We start from the raw sequence: 17,579 nt of genomic DNA on the forward strand, positions 1-17,579 counted from the left end.
ATGTAGATGTTCGAGGATCCACATTGCTGCAGTCCAATTTACCCTCCCTCCTTCCCCTCTGTGTTTAGGGGTGGTTGTGTAGGTGAGGTTATATTCTGGTAATTTTGTATATATTGTACATATTTTTGGTGCAGGTATGTTTGGAGTTTTTGGTTTTGGCCTTATCTTTTCAGGGTCTTCTGACATCTGGGGCAAGAAAAGACTGAGGATATGACGTCGGTCATGCGCATTAGTACCCTGACGTACTGACGCCAGTCTAATGCGCCCTGACCGACTTCAGCCATATACTTTGGTATTCGGGCCGACTGGACAGCGGACTACCCAATAGTTAGGACTGCAGCAATGTGGATCCTCGAACATCTACATTTATGGTAGGTACAAAACTGTACTTTCTAAGGTGTTGAAAGCAGAAGTGGCTATGTAAGGGAGTCTCGTACAGTCTATCTGTACCATCCAAGGAATCACTGAAGTGAAAAGAAAACAGAACTCATTTTGGACTCGGACCCAAGACCTCTAGCATACCATGCTAATGTCACTGCCTCTGAACCAACAGCAGCCTTTGGACAGACAGGTGTTGACTTTCCTTCTTTTCAGCTAGGAAATTCCCAGCATGGTGTTGAAGGTCAACAGACACAGACACACAGACAGACACACACAGAAAGCCCTCTGCTTAGGCACTGTTGGAATCACAGATGCAAACAAATATTGGCTGTCGTACTTTCACTTCTATGTACCTTCCATGGAATAAGATAAGTCTTATGTTTCTTGCAGAGAAAAAAATACAACTAAAATCCTCCCAGAAACAGGATAGAGGTCTGCAAAAACTCAGACCGATTTAATATTAATAATGATCCTCTTCAGGTGTCTAAATGTTGTGCATTAACAGCAATAGCTATCCCATCCACAACAAAAATGATCTTTGTTACCAGGTTTAAAAAAAAAAAAAAAGTTATGTATTCAGCATAACGTCCCATCTGTGTTGACCATTTTCATTCTTCCTCAGCTGATGAGTTTAGATCAGAGACTCGGCTGCTTCTCTCAGAGCTTTGGATCCAACACTCTCAAGCTCCTCCATTTACCCACAATGCCCTACCAACCTAACATACCTCAGATTGAGTTTGCTACCCCTATAAATAAAGGGACAACTTGTTAAGGAATTTAATTTAACAATGGCAAAAAGGAAGCTGGGCCTCAAACAAGAAACAGAGGTTCCTATAAAACTCTAGGATTTTTACAAAAGCAAAGAAAGGATGGAGGAATGAAAATGGACAACAGATGGAACACTATGGTGAGTACATAACTTTTTTTTTTATCCGATGCTGTCCTTTTTATTCATTCCTCAACTGACAGGACAGAATCTCCAGCTACTGAAACCTTGAGCGGCCCTCATGGAAGGATATTCCAGAGTACTGCACAGCCAAAAGTTGCTGTGGTCCTGGAAACCATATCTAATTTGTAATAAGCAATAAAAGTGTGAGGATTAGTCCAAGTTGCAGCTACACAAATGCCATCTAAGGAAGCCCTTGACCAAAAAGCTGAAGAGACCGCCATAGACCTTGTGGAGTGAGCTCTAGGAGGCTTAGGCAAGGATAAACCTCTTTTACCATACACAAAGGAGATGCATTCAGTTAACCATTTGGCCAATAAAACTTTGGAAACTGATTTGCCCAATAGGTTAGGAGAGAAGGAAACTTTTCCTGTATTTTTGGTTCTACAGAGATAAAAGCAAAGTTGTCCATGCACATCCAATAGATAAAGCATATACTCTCCCTTATTTGAAAAATCTGGAAGAAAACTGGTAGATTAATGACCTGGTATATGCTGGACTCAGAAGCTATCTTAAGCAAAAAAGACTGGTTGGGCCACAAAGACACCTTATCTTTGTGGAAAACCAAGTAAAGAGGTTTAAAAGATAGAGCCTGGATTTCAGGTACTAGTCTAGCTGACAGGATAGTGATCAGAAAAAATGGTTTTCCAAGACAAAAATTTTAGATCAGCTCTGGCTGATGGCTCAAAGGGAGTCTGGGTTAAGGCTTGAAGCATAATAGGTAAATCCCAAGGAGGAGTAGGATCCTTTAATGGGGGTCTAAGTAAAAAGGCCCCTTTGAGAAAGGCTTTAAATAGGTTAGAAAACCTAAGGTAGAGTTATTTTCACCCAGGTAGAAATTAGAAATCGCAGCCAATTGAACGTCAACAGTTAAAAAACTAGCAGCTTTGTTGAAAATTGAAGCCAAAAATTCAAAGACAGATGACACAAGTACTGAAAAAGGATCCAGGTCCGTACTAAGGGCCCAGAAAACAATCATCTTTCATTCACTTTTGAAAGTCTTTCTAGTAGCAGCTTTTTGAGAAGGTAAGATATGACGGACCAGGAAGGAGAACCTGGGCTGTCTAGCAATCAATGGAAACGGAGAAACCATAAGGTCAGTTTGAGGCCTGTTTAGTCTAGATAAATCATCCTTGCTGGGTAAGACAGGAGGTCAGAAGTCAAATCCTATATCCAGGGTGGATGTAGGGGAGGCCAGAGGAAGGAGAACCAAACCTGACAAGGCCAAAAGGGGGAAATGGGGATAACTGTGCTTTTCAACCAGAATGCTTTCTGTAGAAATGTCGGGATGAAAGGTAACGGTGGGTGAGCAAAAAGGTGACTGGTGGGCTGATTGTGTACTATAGCATCTCTTAGTAACACCCTCATGGGAGGGATCAGAGCAAAGAACCTGCTGCACTTGTTAAGGGGAGACACAAATAGGTCACAGCATGGCTTGTCCCATCGACAGAAAATTCTCTCCACCACTTTGACATTGAGAGACCACACATGAGACATCAGAATGGACCTACTTAGTTTCTGTGCACACAGGATTTCCCCAGAAAGTGCATTACTATTAGTAAGCAACTGGAAGAGATTGCCCACTGCCATGCTCTCATTGCTTCTCAAAGTGGATAATACCTGGTTCGTCCCAGTTTGTTGATGTTCAAGACCATTGACATATTGTCCGTTTGAATGGCAACTGTCCTAGATGCAAGAAAGTCTTCAAAGACCTGTAACATTAGGATAACTGTTCTCATTTCTAAGACACTGATATGAATCTTGGTCTCTTGAGGGGACCATATACCTTAGACTGTCCTTCCAAAGAAATGCTCCCCCACAGAATTTGGGAGGCACCCGTGGTCAGTGTGCCTGTGGGCAGCAGTAGAACAAAGGGACGGCCATCAGAAGGTTTGTTCAAATTAATCCACTAAGGAAGATCCTTTTCTGCATGCCTTTGTGATCTTGACTGGAGCAATTAAAGGATGTTGAAGAATGGACCACTGAGTTGACACAGTGCACTGAAGTATTCACATGTGAAAGTTGGCCAGAGGAATGAGGGCAATTGCAGTTGCCATGGATCCCAAGGCTTGTAAAATTAGACATCCTAGGAGGGGATTTATTTGTATTACCTTCTTGACCTGGGATCTCTGTGTCTGAATTCGAATGAAATGAAGACAGGCTGTGTGTGTCCAGACGAGCCCCCATGAACTTCAGACTCTGCATGGGCATGATCTGCGGTGTGTTGTAATTGACCATGATGCCCAGATGGATGTACAACTGGAGCAAGAGTGTCCCTTACCTATAAGATTCGATGTCTGGCTGGGGCAGTTACAAGTCAGTCATCTAGGTATGGAAATACTCTGAATCCCAGCAGCATCAAATTAGCTGCTACTACTTGCATGCATTTGGTAAACACCCTGGGGGTTGTGGTGAGAACAAAGGGTAGCGCTCTGAACTGGTAATGACTGGCTCCCAACTGGAAGCGCAGATATCTTCTGGAGTGTCTGTTCATTTTTATGTGATAGTGTGTGTCCTGAAGATCTACAGAGTACATCAAATCATCCTTTTGCAGTAGTGGCAAAATGGACTGAACCATGACCGCCTAAAATCTTGAATATTATATGGACTGATTTAGGTTGCAGAGATCAAGAACTGGTCTCAGGTCTCCTGTCTTTTTTGGCACCAAGAAGAATCTTGAATAGGTTACGGATCCTCTCTGGTTTGGGGGGGACCTCTTGGATGACATTTTAGCAGCTTTATTTCTAGTGCCACTGCTTCCCTCTGAGAGGAACATCAGGAATTCTTTTCATTTGGGGGGTGTTGGGGAAAATGGTAAAATATAACCTCTGGATAGGATTCTCTGCACTGAGGAATATTTTGTTATAATTAGCCAGGCTCTCCAGTGCAGAGACAAGTGTCCTCCAACTGTTTCCAGAGGGAAGCAGTTGGGCCTCCCTTCAGGAGTACTGGCAGGGTTTATCCAGGAAGGAATCTTGACAGCCCTGGTTCTGCTGGCCACCTCTGCTGAGAGGACAGCATCTTCCATTTGAGTTCCCCCCTCTACCTCTGGAGGAACTATCTCCTCATGAGTTTGAGAAACGATCCTGGCATTGAAGAAACCACACTTTTCTACCTCCCTATTGATTCCTTCAGAAAGGTCTTTAAGGAGTTGAAAAATATATGTCCACAGCAGACAGGGTCTTTCCCTCTTGTCCACATCTGGAGAGCATGTCCTTCACCTTGGGGCCAAATAAGGAAGATTCATCAAAGGAAGCACTGATGAATGAAGACAAAAGGGCTCCGCAATATCATACTCACAAATAGGCAGTTCTCCAAATGGCTATGCCTGAACCTGCCACCAGTGAGGTAACTTCCACTGCATGGGAGATCAGTCTCATGGATGCATTAGAAATCTACCCAAGGGTGGCCAGGTGCAAGGATACTACTCTGGTCCTTGGCAGACATGAACCCAGAAAGATATCTGTAAAGTTCTTTGGTCATATCTCTTTGTAATCTCATAAACTGTGCCAGGTAATTCAGTGACAGGACAGCAAAGATCACTGAAGCATACACAAGCTTACCAAATCTGTCCAAAGCTCTGGATTCCCTGTTAGGAGGATGGACAGAAGAACTATGTTCTGCAACTTCTTTCTTAGTGGTTGCCACCACAACCAAGGTATCAACCAGGACTCCTTTGCTTCAGTGTGCCCAGTCGTTAAGGGGGGATAGAATCTTGACAGGTCTTTTTGGGATCAGCTCTGCAGTACCTGGCTCCTTCCATGCCTGGTGAGAAACAAGAGCCATGAGATCATTTGCGAGGGGGAGTCACCTAAGAAGTAGACAGGCCTCCAGTAACACAGACGTCTCCTGGAGAGAATATCGGAGGACCTACCAACTTTTTGTTTCCAGAGCTCTAGGTCGTCTCCAAAGGAGGCATCATCTGGTAGAGATCTGAGGACCCCTCCCCTTCATTGAGACTGGTGTCCACAGTGAAAGATTCCAGCTGGAAATCTAGGTGCCTTACACATTCTCTTCTGAGGGACTTGCTCAATGAGATGCTAGAGGAAAGTATCAGAAGATATGAAGATATCCTGAAGGACTGACTGGAGACTTGGGTAGGGCTGGCTGTCCCAGTGGAAGGGATGGACAAGGCTCAGAGCACAGAACCAGAGGAGACAAAGTTGCCTGATCTGATGGGGGCAGGGATTATCCCTTCTCTAGACAAAAAGGCCCTCTCCATGACCTCAAAGGCAGAACTCTTAGAGGAAACAGACTATGATGGCAAAGGAACCTGTAGATTCCAAACGGTTTGTTTTTAGGGGGGTTTTATTACATGATGTAACACTTGAAATGGTGAACGCTCATTTGTCGAACCCAAATGAACGAAACCACATAATGTTGAAGGAACAGATCAGTGAATTCTTTCCCAGGGAAACAATTTGCTGGGCCGTTCCCTGAACTTTGCTGTTTTCTACACTGTGGTGTGGTCTCGGAGATGGTATATTTAAAGTGGGGGGCACAGCTCCCCACATCAGGGGTGTGGGGGGCAAAGTCCCCCACTTTATGTTGCCTATACATTTTTTTTTGGATCAGCAAATTTTTTCCCCTGGGAAAAAATTTGCTGATCCGTTCCTTCGACATTTTGTGGTTTTGTGCATTTGGGTTCGATAATAGATCATTCACCATTTCTAGCATTCGATCATATAATATGAACCCACTCCTAGGACCCCACCAACACTCCACCCAAATATACAGAGTCAGATCCAAGGGGAACAGATAGCTCCAAAAACTTGAGTAATTCCCACCCCCCAGGACCCAGTGCTGATGCTTTGTACCCCAAAGTCCTCCACTTCAGAAAGGAAGCGACAGGCGACTCAGGTAAGTTACCAGAGTCAAAAAACGGACTGTTTTCAGATCGGATGAGGGCACCCCCACGGGTTTCATATCAGACTACTCAGAAACAGAGGGTTGAATCAGAGAAGACACCAAGGGGGAACGGACAAAGGTCAAAGTCGTGGATCCAGCAAGAGAGTTGGAGTCAGGAGTACCCCCCCACCCCAATCTGGAACTGAGAATGTTTCTAATTATCCTATCCACATCACCTTCGGATAAGCTTCTGGAAGACCTAAGCGATGTGGAAGATGGAAGTCTGGAATGCCTACTTGGCGATCCCTCCACGAATGGTGAAGAGAGCCGATGAAGAACCCATGGAGGAATAACTCTGGTGACCTCTTATGAGACTCCTTTTCTTTAGTCACTGATTCTGGCTTCCCCTTGTCTGATTTTTTTGGAAGGTGTTTGAGCTCCAGCCACAGAAGAGGTAGAAGAAGGAAGGAGACCCCTGATAATTTAGTCCTACGGTTCCTAAGAGCTCTGCACCCAAATCCTGAACAGATAGAACAATCTGTGTCCAAGTGTATGGGTCCTTAACAATAAGCACATTCCTTGTGGGCATCAGAACTGAGGATTTAATGCCCATAGGTAATGCACTTCTTAAAACCTGCTGGCTTGTTGGCCATTACTATTTGACAACAACTAAGAAAGGGAAACGTTTTTTTTTTTAATGAAAGGAAAAAGAAAAAGAAAGAGCGAGCTGCTAACAATGGTACTGGGGAGTACTCTAAAGAGTAAACGATAAGCTGGCAGGATAAGTACCAAGAACAGTTCTTTAGACAGGTACAGCTAAATCCGTGCCTAAAAAAAGTATTGGAAATTGCCTAAAAAAGAATTTGTAAGGGAGGAAGGAGAAAAAAAGTACAGTTGTGTACACCTACCATAAATGTAGATGTTCGAGTGTCTTCACTGTTGCAGTCATGACTGTATGGTTCTCCCCTGCCGGCAGGCAGTCCTCGGTCGGCCAGAATCCCAAAGTCTGGGTCCGGCGTCGGCTGTTCAACCATGCTCCCTGACGTCAGAGCGCCAGGAGTACAAAGCTGACAGCTGACGCCATCTTCTCCAGTTTTTCTTGCCCCAGATGTCAGGAGTCCCAAAATGAGAAAGGTCCATTATCCTTTGCAAATACACCTCAGAAGAATGGTGAAAAAAGGAACCACACAAAAGTAAAAATAAGAGGGGACAGGAGGGAGGGAAACCCAGACTGCAATAGTGAGGACACTCTAACAAACATCTACATTTATGGTAGGTGTACACAACTGTACTATGTTCATTGTGTTTCACTGTTGCAGTCATGACTGTAGGGTAGAATCCCAAAGCTGAAAGAAAGGGAAGTGGTCATAAAAAAGAAGGGGTGGCTAAAAGGCCTTGCAAGACTGCAGAGGCAAAGCCTGCCCTAAACTTAGAGTAGAGAGGTACATTGTAGTGCTTAGAAAAAGTATGCACTGAACTCCAAGTTGCAGCTTCCAAAATGTCTTTGGTAGGAACTCCCCTGAGGAAGGCCGCAGAAGTGGCAGCAGCTCTGGTGGAATGAGTCCGTATACTGCCTGGGATTTGCTTTCCATGGTGTGAATAACAAAATCTGATTCCATGAGCAATCCATTTAGAAATGGTCTGTTTTGAAATGGCTTTACCTTGGGAACTTGAAGCATAAGAAACAAACAATTGTTCTGATTTTCTGATGTCCTTGGTTCTGTCCAGGTAAAAACGTAGTTGTCTGTGTACATCCAAGGAATGTAAGATCCTTTCCCCTTTATTTTGAGGAGTAGGGAAAAAAGTTGGCGAGTGGATAGTTTGATTTAAGGCCACTTTGGAAACCACCTTAGGCATGAAGGTAGGATTAGTCCTCAAAGACACCCTGTCTTGATGAAAAATAATATAAGGTTCCACAGTCATAAGAGCTTGTAACTCTGAAACTCTCCTGGCAGAGGTTAGGGCTAACAGGATAGCTGTTTTCCAAGATAAAAACTTGATGTCAGAAGAGGCGGCAGGCTCAAAAGAAGGCAAGGTTAGTTTTTCCAAAACATAGTTGAGATCCCAAGCAGGAATGGGAGGAGATCTAGGAGGTCTCAAGTTCTTAGCTCCTCTGAGAAACTGTCTCATGAGCTGGTGGGAAAAGATTGGAGGGTCTGTATTATAATGAGCAGAAATAGCAGAGGCATGTATCTTAATGGAAGAGAAAGAGAGACCCTTATGTAAGAGATCTGTCAAGTAAAGTAAAATTAAAGGAATGTTCGGAAGAAGAGGATCAGAATCCTGAGCCTGCATCCAGGAACAAAATCTTTTCCATTTTCCTGCATAAGATTTTCTAGTGCTATGACGTCTGGCTTCTAAAATGACATCCATAACCTGCCTGGGTAGGAAAGAAGAAATCAAAGGCCCTGGATTAACCAGGCCGCCAGGCTGAGAGTTCTGACATGAGAGTGTAGAACCTGAGCCTGATGTTGGGACAGAAGGTTCAGAGACTGAGGTAAAATCCAAGGGGGCTCCAGACATAGGTCTCAGAGTTGGATACCAAAACTGTCGAGGCCAATTTGGGGCCAGCAAGATTATCATCTTGGGCTTGTCCTGTTTTATCTTTAATAATACCCGTGGAAGAAGAGGAAGAGGCGGAAAAGCATATCCCGAGAGGTTCCTCCAACTGAATGATAGGGCATCCACTTTCCAAGCTTCTTTGTGGAAAGTCCTGGTGCAAAAATTCTGTAGTTGATGATTGAGATGGGATGCAAAGAGGTCTATGTGAGGACATCCCCAGACTGCTGTTATCATCCTGAATATTTTGGTGTCCAACATCCACTCGTGTGGATCCGAAAGGTTCTGCTCAGACTGTCTGCCAGGAAGTTTTGCTTCCCTGGTAGAAATTGAGCTTGAAGGTCCAGATTGCAAGCTAGAGCTGTGTTCCATAGATCCATGGCTAGTCTGCAAAGGGGGTAGGAATGAGATCCCCCTTGCTTGTTTATGTACCACATAACTGTGGTGTTGTCTGTCCGTATTAGTAGTTGTCCTGGTTGTAGAAGATTCCTGAAGGCCATTAGAGCTTTCTGAACGGCTAACATTTCCTTTAAATTGATATGCAGGTGCTTCTGATCCGTTGTCCAAAGGCCCTGCAGACAGTTTCCCTGAAAATGGGCTCCCCAAGCATAATCCGAGGCGTCCGTGGTTAGAATCTGAGTGGCAGGAGGCAGACAGAAGGGGTTCCCTTTGTTTAGAGTACATGCCCTGGACCACCAAAGAAATTCCTTTTGAAGGCAAGGCAGGATGGAGATCAGTATGTCTAAACTGTATCAATGCTGAGACCATACACTTTTTAGGTACCACTGTATTTTCCTCATGTGTAGTCTTGCATATGGTACAAGAAGGATGCAGGAGGCCATGTAACCCAAAGCCTGCAGGAATCTCCTTGCAGATAGCCGAGTTAACGTTGCCAAGGTCTTGAAAGTTGAAGCCAGCTGTAATTGTTTTTCGGATGTCAGAAATGCCATCTGGGTTGTGGTGTTTAGAAGAGCACCCAGAAAAGTTATCTGTTGTGAGGGTGTCAAATTTGACTTTATGTTTACAGAGAATCCCAGGAACTTGAGGAGGTTCTGTACAAATTCTAGATGCTGGAGTAAGACATCCTTGCTGTCTGCCTGAATTAGACAATCGTCCAGATAAGGGTAAATTTGAATTCCCTTGAGTCTGCAGTAAGCTACTACTGGAGCCAGGCATTTGGTGAAGACCCTGGGCGCAGTAGACAATCCAAAGGGCAGTGCAGAGAATTGAAAGTGCCTCGATCCGGCCTTGAACCTGAGGTATTTTCTGCATTCCTGCCTGATGGGAATGTGTAAATATGCCTCCTTTAAATCCAAAGTTACCATCCATGCATCTTTGGACAGCATTGGAAGTAGCTGCTGTAGAGTAAGCATCTTGAATTTTGGAATCTCTAGAAAGGTGTTCAAGACTGACAGATCCAGAATGGGTCTCCATGAGTTTTGCTTCCTGGGGACTAGAAAGAGCCTTGAGTAAAAACCCCATCCCATCTCTGAAAGTGGAACCGGTTCTATTGCTTTCATGGCCAAAAGAGCTTCCACCTGGCTTAAGGCCTCTGTCCATTGATGTTTTGGAAGGTCTGGCCATCCGCTTGGCCTTGGCAGGGTATGAAAATGGAATTTGTAACCTCTTAAAACCACATCCAGAACCCACTTGTCTTGGGTTATATGAGTCCAATTTTGATAAAAAAGAGAGAGTTTTCCTCCGAGAGGGGCTTCCAGGCAAGAAGTTCCTGCAGCCCAACAGAGGGAGTCATTGAGTTTGTTTCCTATGAGTTTGTGATCTGTCCTCTCCTCCCCTAGGGGTGGAAGCAGTCCACTGTCTTGGTCTATAAGAAGCTTGCGTTTGAGGCCTTCCTCTGGAGCATCTATATCTACCCCTCTGAGGCCTGCCTGAAGTGGGAAAGGACCAATTTTTAGAAGGCCAATTCCTGCTAAATCTTGGTGGCTGTACTTGTAAGAAATCTTTAACTGTTTGCATGGATTTCGCCTTATCCTCCATCTTTTTAATCACCTCTTCAGCTTTTGATCCAAACAAAACATTATGCTGAACAGGAGCATCCAATAATTTAGCTTTTACTTGTTCTGGCAAATTTTGTTCCTTTAGCCATGCATGCCTTCTAATGACTGTGCCGGAGGCAGCAGCCCTACAAGAAGCCTCCAAGGCATCAAATCTACAGTGTAAACCATGCTTCCCAACTTGTTCAGTGGCATGCAATAAGTCATGTAATTCCTTATCTGCACAGGCAGAAATGGAAGTAAGCTTTTGTTTTAAAACAGACAAGAGAAATTGCTGGTATTTCAGCATATGAAACTGACAGTTTAAAGCCCTAATGGACAAAGTAGCAGAAGTGTACACTTTTTTGCCCCATCTTTCTAAAGATCTAGAATCCTTTTCAGTGGGAATGGGATTTTTGGCAGAAGCGGCCTTAACTCCCTTAGGACCCTGAGAAATGGTTTCAGGGGTCAGCAGAAGGGTTCTTGTATAAAAACTGGTGGGAATCAGGAACCCTGTAATATCTATCAGGCTTAACAGGAGCAGGAGGAAAAGAGTCAGGGGTTAAGTTAGCCTCCGAAAAAGCATCGTCCACAATATCCAAAACAGGAGGAATAGCCAGGGGTCTATGTTGGGGGAGAAGAAGAAAATCCCTTAGTCTTTTCTTAGATTCCGAATATTCCTGTCCTTCCCAGTGGAAATGTTCCCTCATTTCATGCAAAGTTTCCCCAAAAGAGAAATCCTCAGGGGGAGAAGCTGAAGGAATGGATTCCTCGGTATCAGAATCCTCATAAGGAGGGAAAGAATATTCCTGGTCAGAAGAAGAAACTGAAGAAACAGAAGCCTGATCAGAGGCATCATAATAAACATTCTGCCTTGGCCTTTTATCTGGAGGGGGATGAGAACCCCTAATCATAGTAAGTAAATCCTCCGCCATCTTGAGTAACTGTTTCTGTGACTTGGGATCCGGTTCAGAAGAGGCCTGTGTTGCAGTCTTTGATTTAGAAGGAGTCTTTGCCATTGTCTTTGGCTTTGCCTTTATTAGAAGCTGAGTAGGCCTGAAAACCCCTTCGGAAGCCGGTACCTGCACAGCAGCTCCGGACCCATCCGAAGGAGCATTGTCCGAAGGTGCTGCAATAGAAATATTTAAAGGCCTGGTTGGCTCCTCATGAGAGTCCGTTTCGGCCATCGGTTCTGAAATGGCCGACGACAGGGGCTGCAAAAGCGCCTCACTGACGACGGCCGAACCTGAAGCTGGCTCCGCTTGTGCGCTATCATCAGATTTGGACCTCGGAGGCCTGTCTTTATCCTTGCGACGTTTGTGAACTCCGGTAGCCGGAACCGTATCTGACGACATTTTGTAGTTAAAGCGTCTACTGAAGTAATGAAAAGCAAAATCGTACCTTCGTTTAATTGTACGTTGATTGAATCTAGCACAAAACCGACAACTAGCTACGTCGTGGTCAGGGCCTAAGCAAGGAATACAGTAAGAGTGAAAATCCTTATGAAGTATTTGCTTCCCACATGAAATACAATTATTAACTTTTTCTGACATCGGACTGGAGCAAGAAAAAGTTTCCCCAACGGGGTACTTAGCTCTGAGTGGAGAAGAAAGTCTTCGGACTGAAGTTTATCAGAAAAAATCGTCAGGAGTCAGCTGACCGGCACTTGCGAACTGCTATCACCGCACGGCAAGAAAGACTGGAGAAGATGGCGTCGGCTGTCAGCTTTTTACTCCTGACGCTCTGACGTCAGGGAGCATGGTTGAACAGCCGACGCCGGATCCAGACTTTGGGATTCTGGCCGACCGAGGACTGCCTGCCGGCAGGGGAGAACCCTACAGTCATGACTGCAACAGTGAAACACAATGAACATCAATAAATATAATACAGAGTATCTTAAATTTAACTCATGAAAAAGGCTAGCTACTACTCCAAAAATTCAAGAGTGAAGTGATCCGCTTCTGAAGCTGAATGGTGGCAAGCGAGATCGGAGGTATGTTAGGTTGCTGAGGCATTATGGGTAAAACAAGGAGCTTGAGTGTGTTGGATCCAAAGATCTATTAAGAGCTTCCTAGTTGGAACAGAGTCTCGGATCCAAACCCATCAGTTGAAGGATGAATGAAAAGGCCATTAGATCACTTGGTTTTCTTACACTGCACCGTTAAGGAAATTTAAAACGTCACTTAAACCCACAGAAGAAAAATAGCTGCGGGTCAATATTGATTCACTGTTCTTTATATCTTCTTCTTCTTTTGGCTGCTCCCGTTAGGGGTCGCCACAGCAGATCAACTGTTTCCATTTCTTCCTGTCCTCTGCATCTTGCTCCGTCACACCAACCACCTGCATGTCCTCTCTCACCACATCCATAAACCTTATCTTAGGCCTCCCTCTTTTCCTATTACCTTAGCATCTTTTTCCCAATATACTCTGCATCCCTCCTCAGCACATGTCCAAACCAACATAATCTTGCCTCTCTGGCTTTGTCTCCAAACCTTCCAACCTGGGCTGACCCTCTAATATACTTATTCCTAATCCTGTCGATCCTTGTCACACCCAGTGCAAATCTTAACATCTTCAACTCTGCCACGTCAAGCTCTGACTCCTGCCTTTTTGTCAATGCCAGACTCCAACCCATATAACATAGCTGGTCTCACTACCCTCTTGTAGACCTTCCCTTTCACTCTTACTGGTACATGTCTGTCACAAATCACTCCTGACACTCTTCTCCACCCACTCCATCCTGCCTGTACTCTCTTCTTCACCACTCTTCCACACTCACCATTACTCTGAACTGTTGATCCCAAGTACTTAAACTCATCCACCTTCGCCACCTCTACTCCCTGCATCCTCACCATTCCTCTATCCTCTCTTTCATTCACACACATATATTCTTTCTTAGTCCTGCTGACCTTCATTCCTCTTCTCTCTAAAGCATATCACCACCTCTCCAGGGTCTCCTCAACCTGGTCCCTACCCTCACTACAGATCACAATGTCATCTGCAAACATCATAGTCCACGGGGACCCCTGTCTGATCTCGTCTGTCAACCTGTCCATCACCATTGCAAATAAGAAAGGGCTCAGAGCTGATCCTTGATGTAATCCCACCTCCGCCTTAAACGCATCAGTCACTCCCACCGCAGACCTCACCGCTGTCACACTACCCTCGTACATATCCTGTACCACTCTTACATACTTCTCTGACACTCCCGACTTCCTCATGCAATACCACAACTCCTCTCTAGGCACCCTGTCATATGCTTTCTCTAAATCCACAAAGACACAATGCAACTCCTGACCTTCTCTGTACTTCTCCATCAACACTCTCAGAGCAAACATCGCATCTGTAGTACTCTTTCCTGGCATGAAACCATACTGATTATCACTAATCATCACCTCCCTTCTTAACCTATCTTCCTCTACTCTTTCCCATAACTTCATGCTGTGACTGATCAGTTTAATCCCTCTGTAGTTACTAAAGCTCTGCACATCTCCCTTATTCTTAAAAAAAGGTACCAAAACACTTTCTCCATTCCTCAGGCATCCTCTCACTTTCCAAGATTTCATTAAACAATCTAGTTAAAAACTCCACTGCCATTTCACCTAAACACCTCCATGCTTCCACAGGTATGTCATCTGGACCAACAGCCTTTCCGTTCTTCATCCTGTTCATAGTTATCCTTACTTCCTCCTTGCTAATCCACTGCACTTCCTGATTCACTATCCCCACATCATCCAACCTTCTCTCCCTCTCATTCTTTTCATTCATCAGCCGCTCAAAGTACTCTTTGCATCTGCTCAACACACTCTCCTCGCTTGTGAGTACATTTCCCCTCATTATCCTTTATCTCCTTTACCTGCTGCACATTTTTATTAGCTCAGTCCCTCTGTCTAGCCAATCGGTACAGGTCCTTTTCTCCCTCCTTAGTGTCCAACCTTTTATTCAACTCCCTCATACGCCTTATCCTTAGCCTTCGCCACCTCTCTCTTTGCCATGCACCTCATTTCCTTATACTCTTGTCTACTTTCTTCATCTCTTTGACAATCCCACTTCTTCTTCGCCAACCTCTTTCTCTGTATACTCTCCTGTACTTCTTCATTCTACCACCAGGTCTCCTTGTCCTCCTTCCTCTTTCCAGATGTCACACCAAGCACCTTTCTAGCCATCTCTCTTACTAGCTCTGCTGTAGTTACCCAGCTATTCGGTAACTCTTCACTGCCACCCAGTTCCTGTCTTAACTCTTCCCTGAACATCATCTCACAATTACCCTTTTTCAACTTCCACCATTTGATCCTTGGTGCTGCCCTCACACTCATCCTCCTCTTCCTGATCACCAATGTCATCCTACAAACCACCATGTTATGCTACCTAACTACACTTTCCCCTGCCACCACTTTAAAGTCTCCAATCTCCTTCAGACTGGCCCATCTACATAAGATATAATCCACCTGTGTGCATCTTCCTCCACTCTTGTATGTCACCCTATGCTCCTCCCTCTTGTTAAAATACGTATTCATCACAGCCGTGTCCATCCTTTTCGCAAAATCCACCACCATCTGACCCTCTGCATTCCTTTGCTTAACACCATACCTACCCATCACTTCCTCATCCCCTCTGTTCCCTTCACCAATATGCACATTGAAATCTGCTCCAATCACCAGTCTCTCACCCTTGGGTACAGTCATCACCACTTCATCCAACTCACTCCAAAATTTTTTATCTCTCATCCATCGCACACCCAACTTGTGGAGCATATGCACTAACAACATTCATTATTAAACCATCAATTTCTAGTTTCATAAACATCACTCTATCCGACACTCTTTTCACCTCCAAAACACTCTTAGCATACTGTTCACTGTTCTTTATATTTGTAATTAAAATTACAAGAAAATGTTAATCAAATATCAGTTAAAAGACAATTTCTATTTTATTTATTTTGTTTTACTTTACAGCATGCACATGGTCTTACCTATATTTCTTAGCTGAAGAGACTTCTTAATGGTGGCTATTTTGTTGTTAACATGTAAATGCAATGATTCAATGCTGGTAGCCATACTGTTTTGTCTGTCTTTGTTCTGAAACAGAGAAAAGGTGCATCTGAATTAGCACAAGTTCAACCTATTGTGTGTGTGTGTGTGTATTATATATATATATATATATATATATATATATAAATATATATACATATATATACATATATATATATATATATATACATATACACACACACACACACACACACACACGAGTTCATACTAGAGACATATTCACAAATATGTAACCTCCCATAGTCTAACCAATCCAAAAAGGCTGCATCAAAAGCATTCACTTTACAAGCCACATCTTTTTCAACACTCATTTCTCTCCTTTACCAAGATGAATAGGGTTCAGTTAATAAGGTTGTTTGATAGCTAATAAGTCCTTTTAGGACAGTGTGTGGTCTCATATTAACATTAAGATAAGCATTGGCCTGACCTGACTTTGTGGCCAGGGTTGTATTAGAAGCCCCGATGCTGAAGGGGCCATGGAAGAACACAGAAAAGTGGAGGGTTGTGACCCAAACACCTCTCCCAGGGTATGGTGAGGTGTAGGTGCACCAAGGAGCACACAAAGTAAGTGCAATATCCTAGGTGGAGACTGAAGAACCACTTCCCATGCTTCAAGGCTGGCTAAAATGAAGCATTCCTTGCAGAACTGAGGGGGAAACATCCCTCGTGAATGGCCTAATGCACATCACCTTTCCTTGCGTTGAGGAAAGTGTACTTGTCAGGACAAAACCAGAAAAAGTTCACCATCCCCGATGGCTGCCTCAGTGATCACCCCTCCCAGTTGACCCTCAACCTGGTAATGAGGAAAGAACAAGCCAAATGGCCAGGAAGGGGCTGATTATAAGACAAATACACACCCACCCATACAGCCACATACCCACCCTTACTTAATTTCATTCCACTCTCCCCTTGGGATGGCAGAACAGAAATCACAAACACCTGGGGGAGATTGACATTTGTGTTTATACAGATATAGCTTTCACACTTGAAAACTTACAACTGCCCATAATGCCAATCATGAGTACTTGCTGAATGACGACAGAGACAAAAAGACAAGTTACAGAAGTAACAGTATTAAAGTCATTTACACTGGTACTGTTTGTAGCACACCTAAACATTTAGAAGACTACCAAAAATAGGCTTTGCTGTCTTGCTCTTACTAACACACCACATGCAGACACTTCTGAAAACATTTTTGTATTTCATGATTACTTTTCACTCATATTGCAATGTCTGCCTTCTATGCATGCATAATTTATTAGTTTATGTCAAATGTCAGTCTTATGTTATTTAGATAAGCATGTAATTACACTTCAAACCCCTATACAGCGACATCCTGGTAATATGCAAGCAAACGAAGATAATTCATTGACAGTCCTGACACTAACATTTTCATTACGAACACTGCTCTCCAGTATCCATCCTGAACTTCAAAAGGCAATTTTCTAAGGTTTTTGGCAAAGAAATATGGAATTTGTAGATGTGGACCTTTTTCGCTCACACAGCCTACACATTTTCTAGCTATTTTCACTCCTCAAGAAATGTCTTATACAGGGTCTCATGTTTTCCTGAATCTCTTCCTAGATTGGACTCCATTACCTACTCAAGGATGTTACAATCATGCTACCTTTTCTGCAAGGTGACAGAGGTATCCATATCCACTTGAGAAACCTCTACCCTGTTTTCCCAGTGTTGCCTGATGGAGTACATGCCTGGTATGTATTAACAAGTCTACACTGCATATAGCCAATGCCCTGAAAAGGACAGTTCATAACAGAAAACTGGCTGCTCCTGTCTATC

The 17,579-nt window shown here is 43.9% G+C and overlaps 1 protein-coding gene across 1 annotated transcript in view; it reads right to left on the reverse strand.

Annotated features, from left to right (window-relative positions):
* Positions 1-17,579, reverse strand: part of SKA1 (spindle and kinetochore associated complex subunit 1) — a 652,565-nt gene that overhangs the window by 539,035 nt on the left and 95,951 nt on the right. Inside the window, exon 2 of the mRNA XM_044078227.1 lies at positions 15,701-15,806. Within this exon, the coding sequence (XP_043934162.1) occupies positions 15,701-15,785 (85 nt within the window). The 5' untranslated portion in view covers positions 15,786-15,806. The remainder of the gene's footprint in view (positions 1-15,700; positions 15,807-17,579) is intronic.

The sequence above is a fragment of the Protopterus annectens genome, chromosome 1.part1 (assembly GCF_019279795.1).
Source record: "Protopterus annectens isolate FY-2018-M chromosome 1.part1, PAN1.0, whole genome shotgun sequence".
In the NCBI taxonomy this organism is placed as follows: domain Eukaryota; kingdom Metazoa; phylum Chordata; order Ceratodontiformes; family Protopteridae; genus Protopterus; species Protopterus annectens.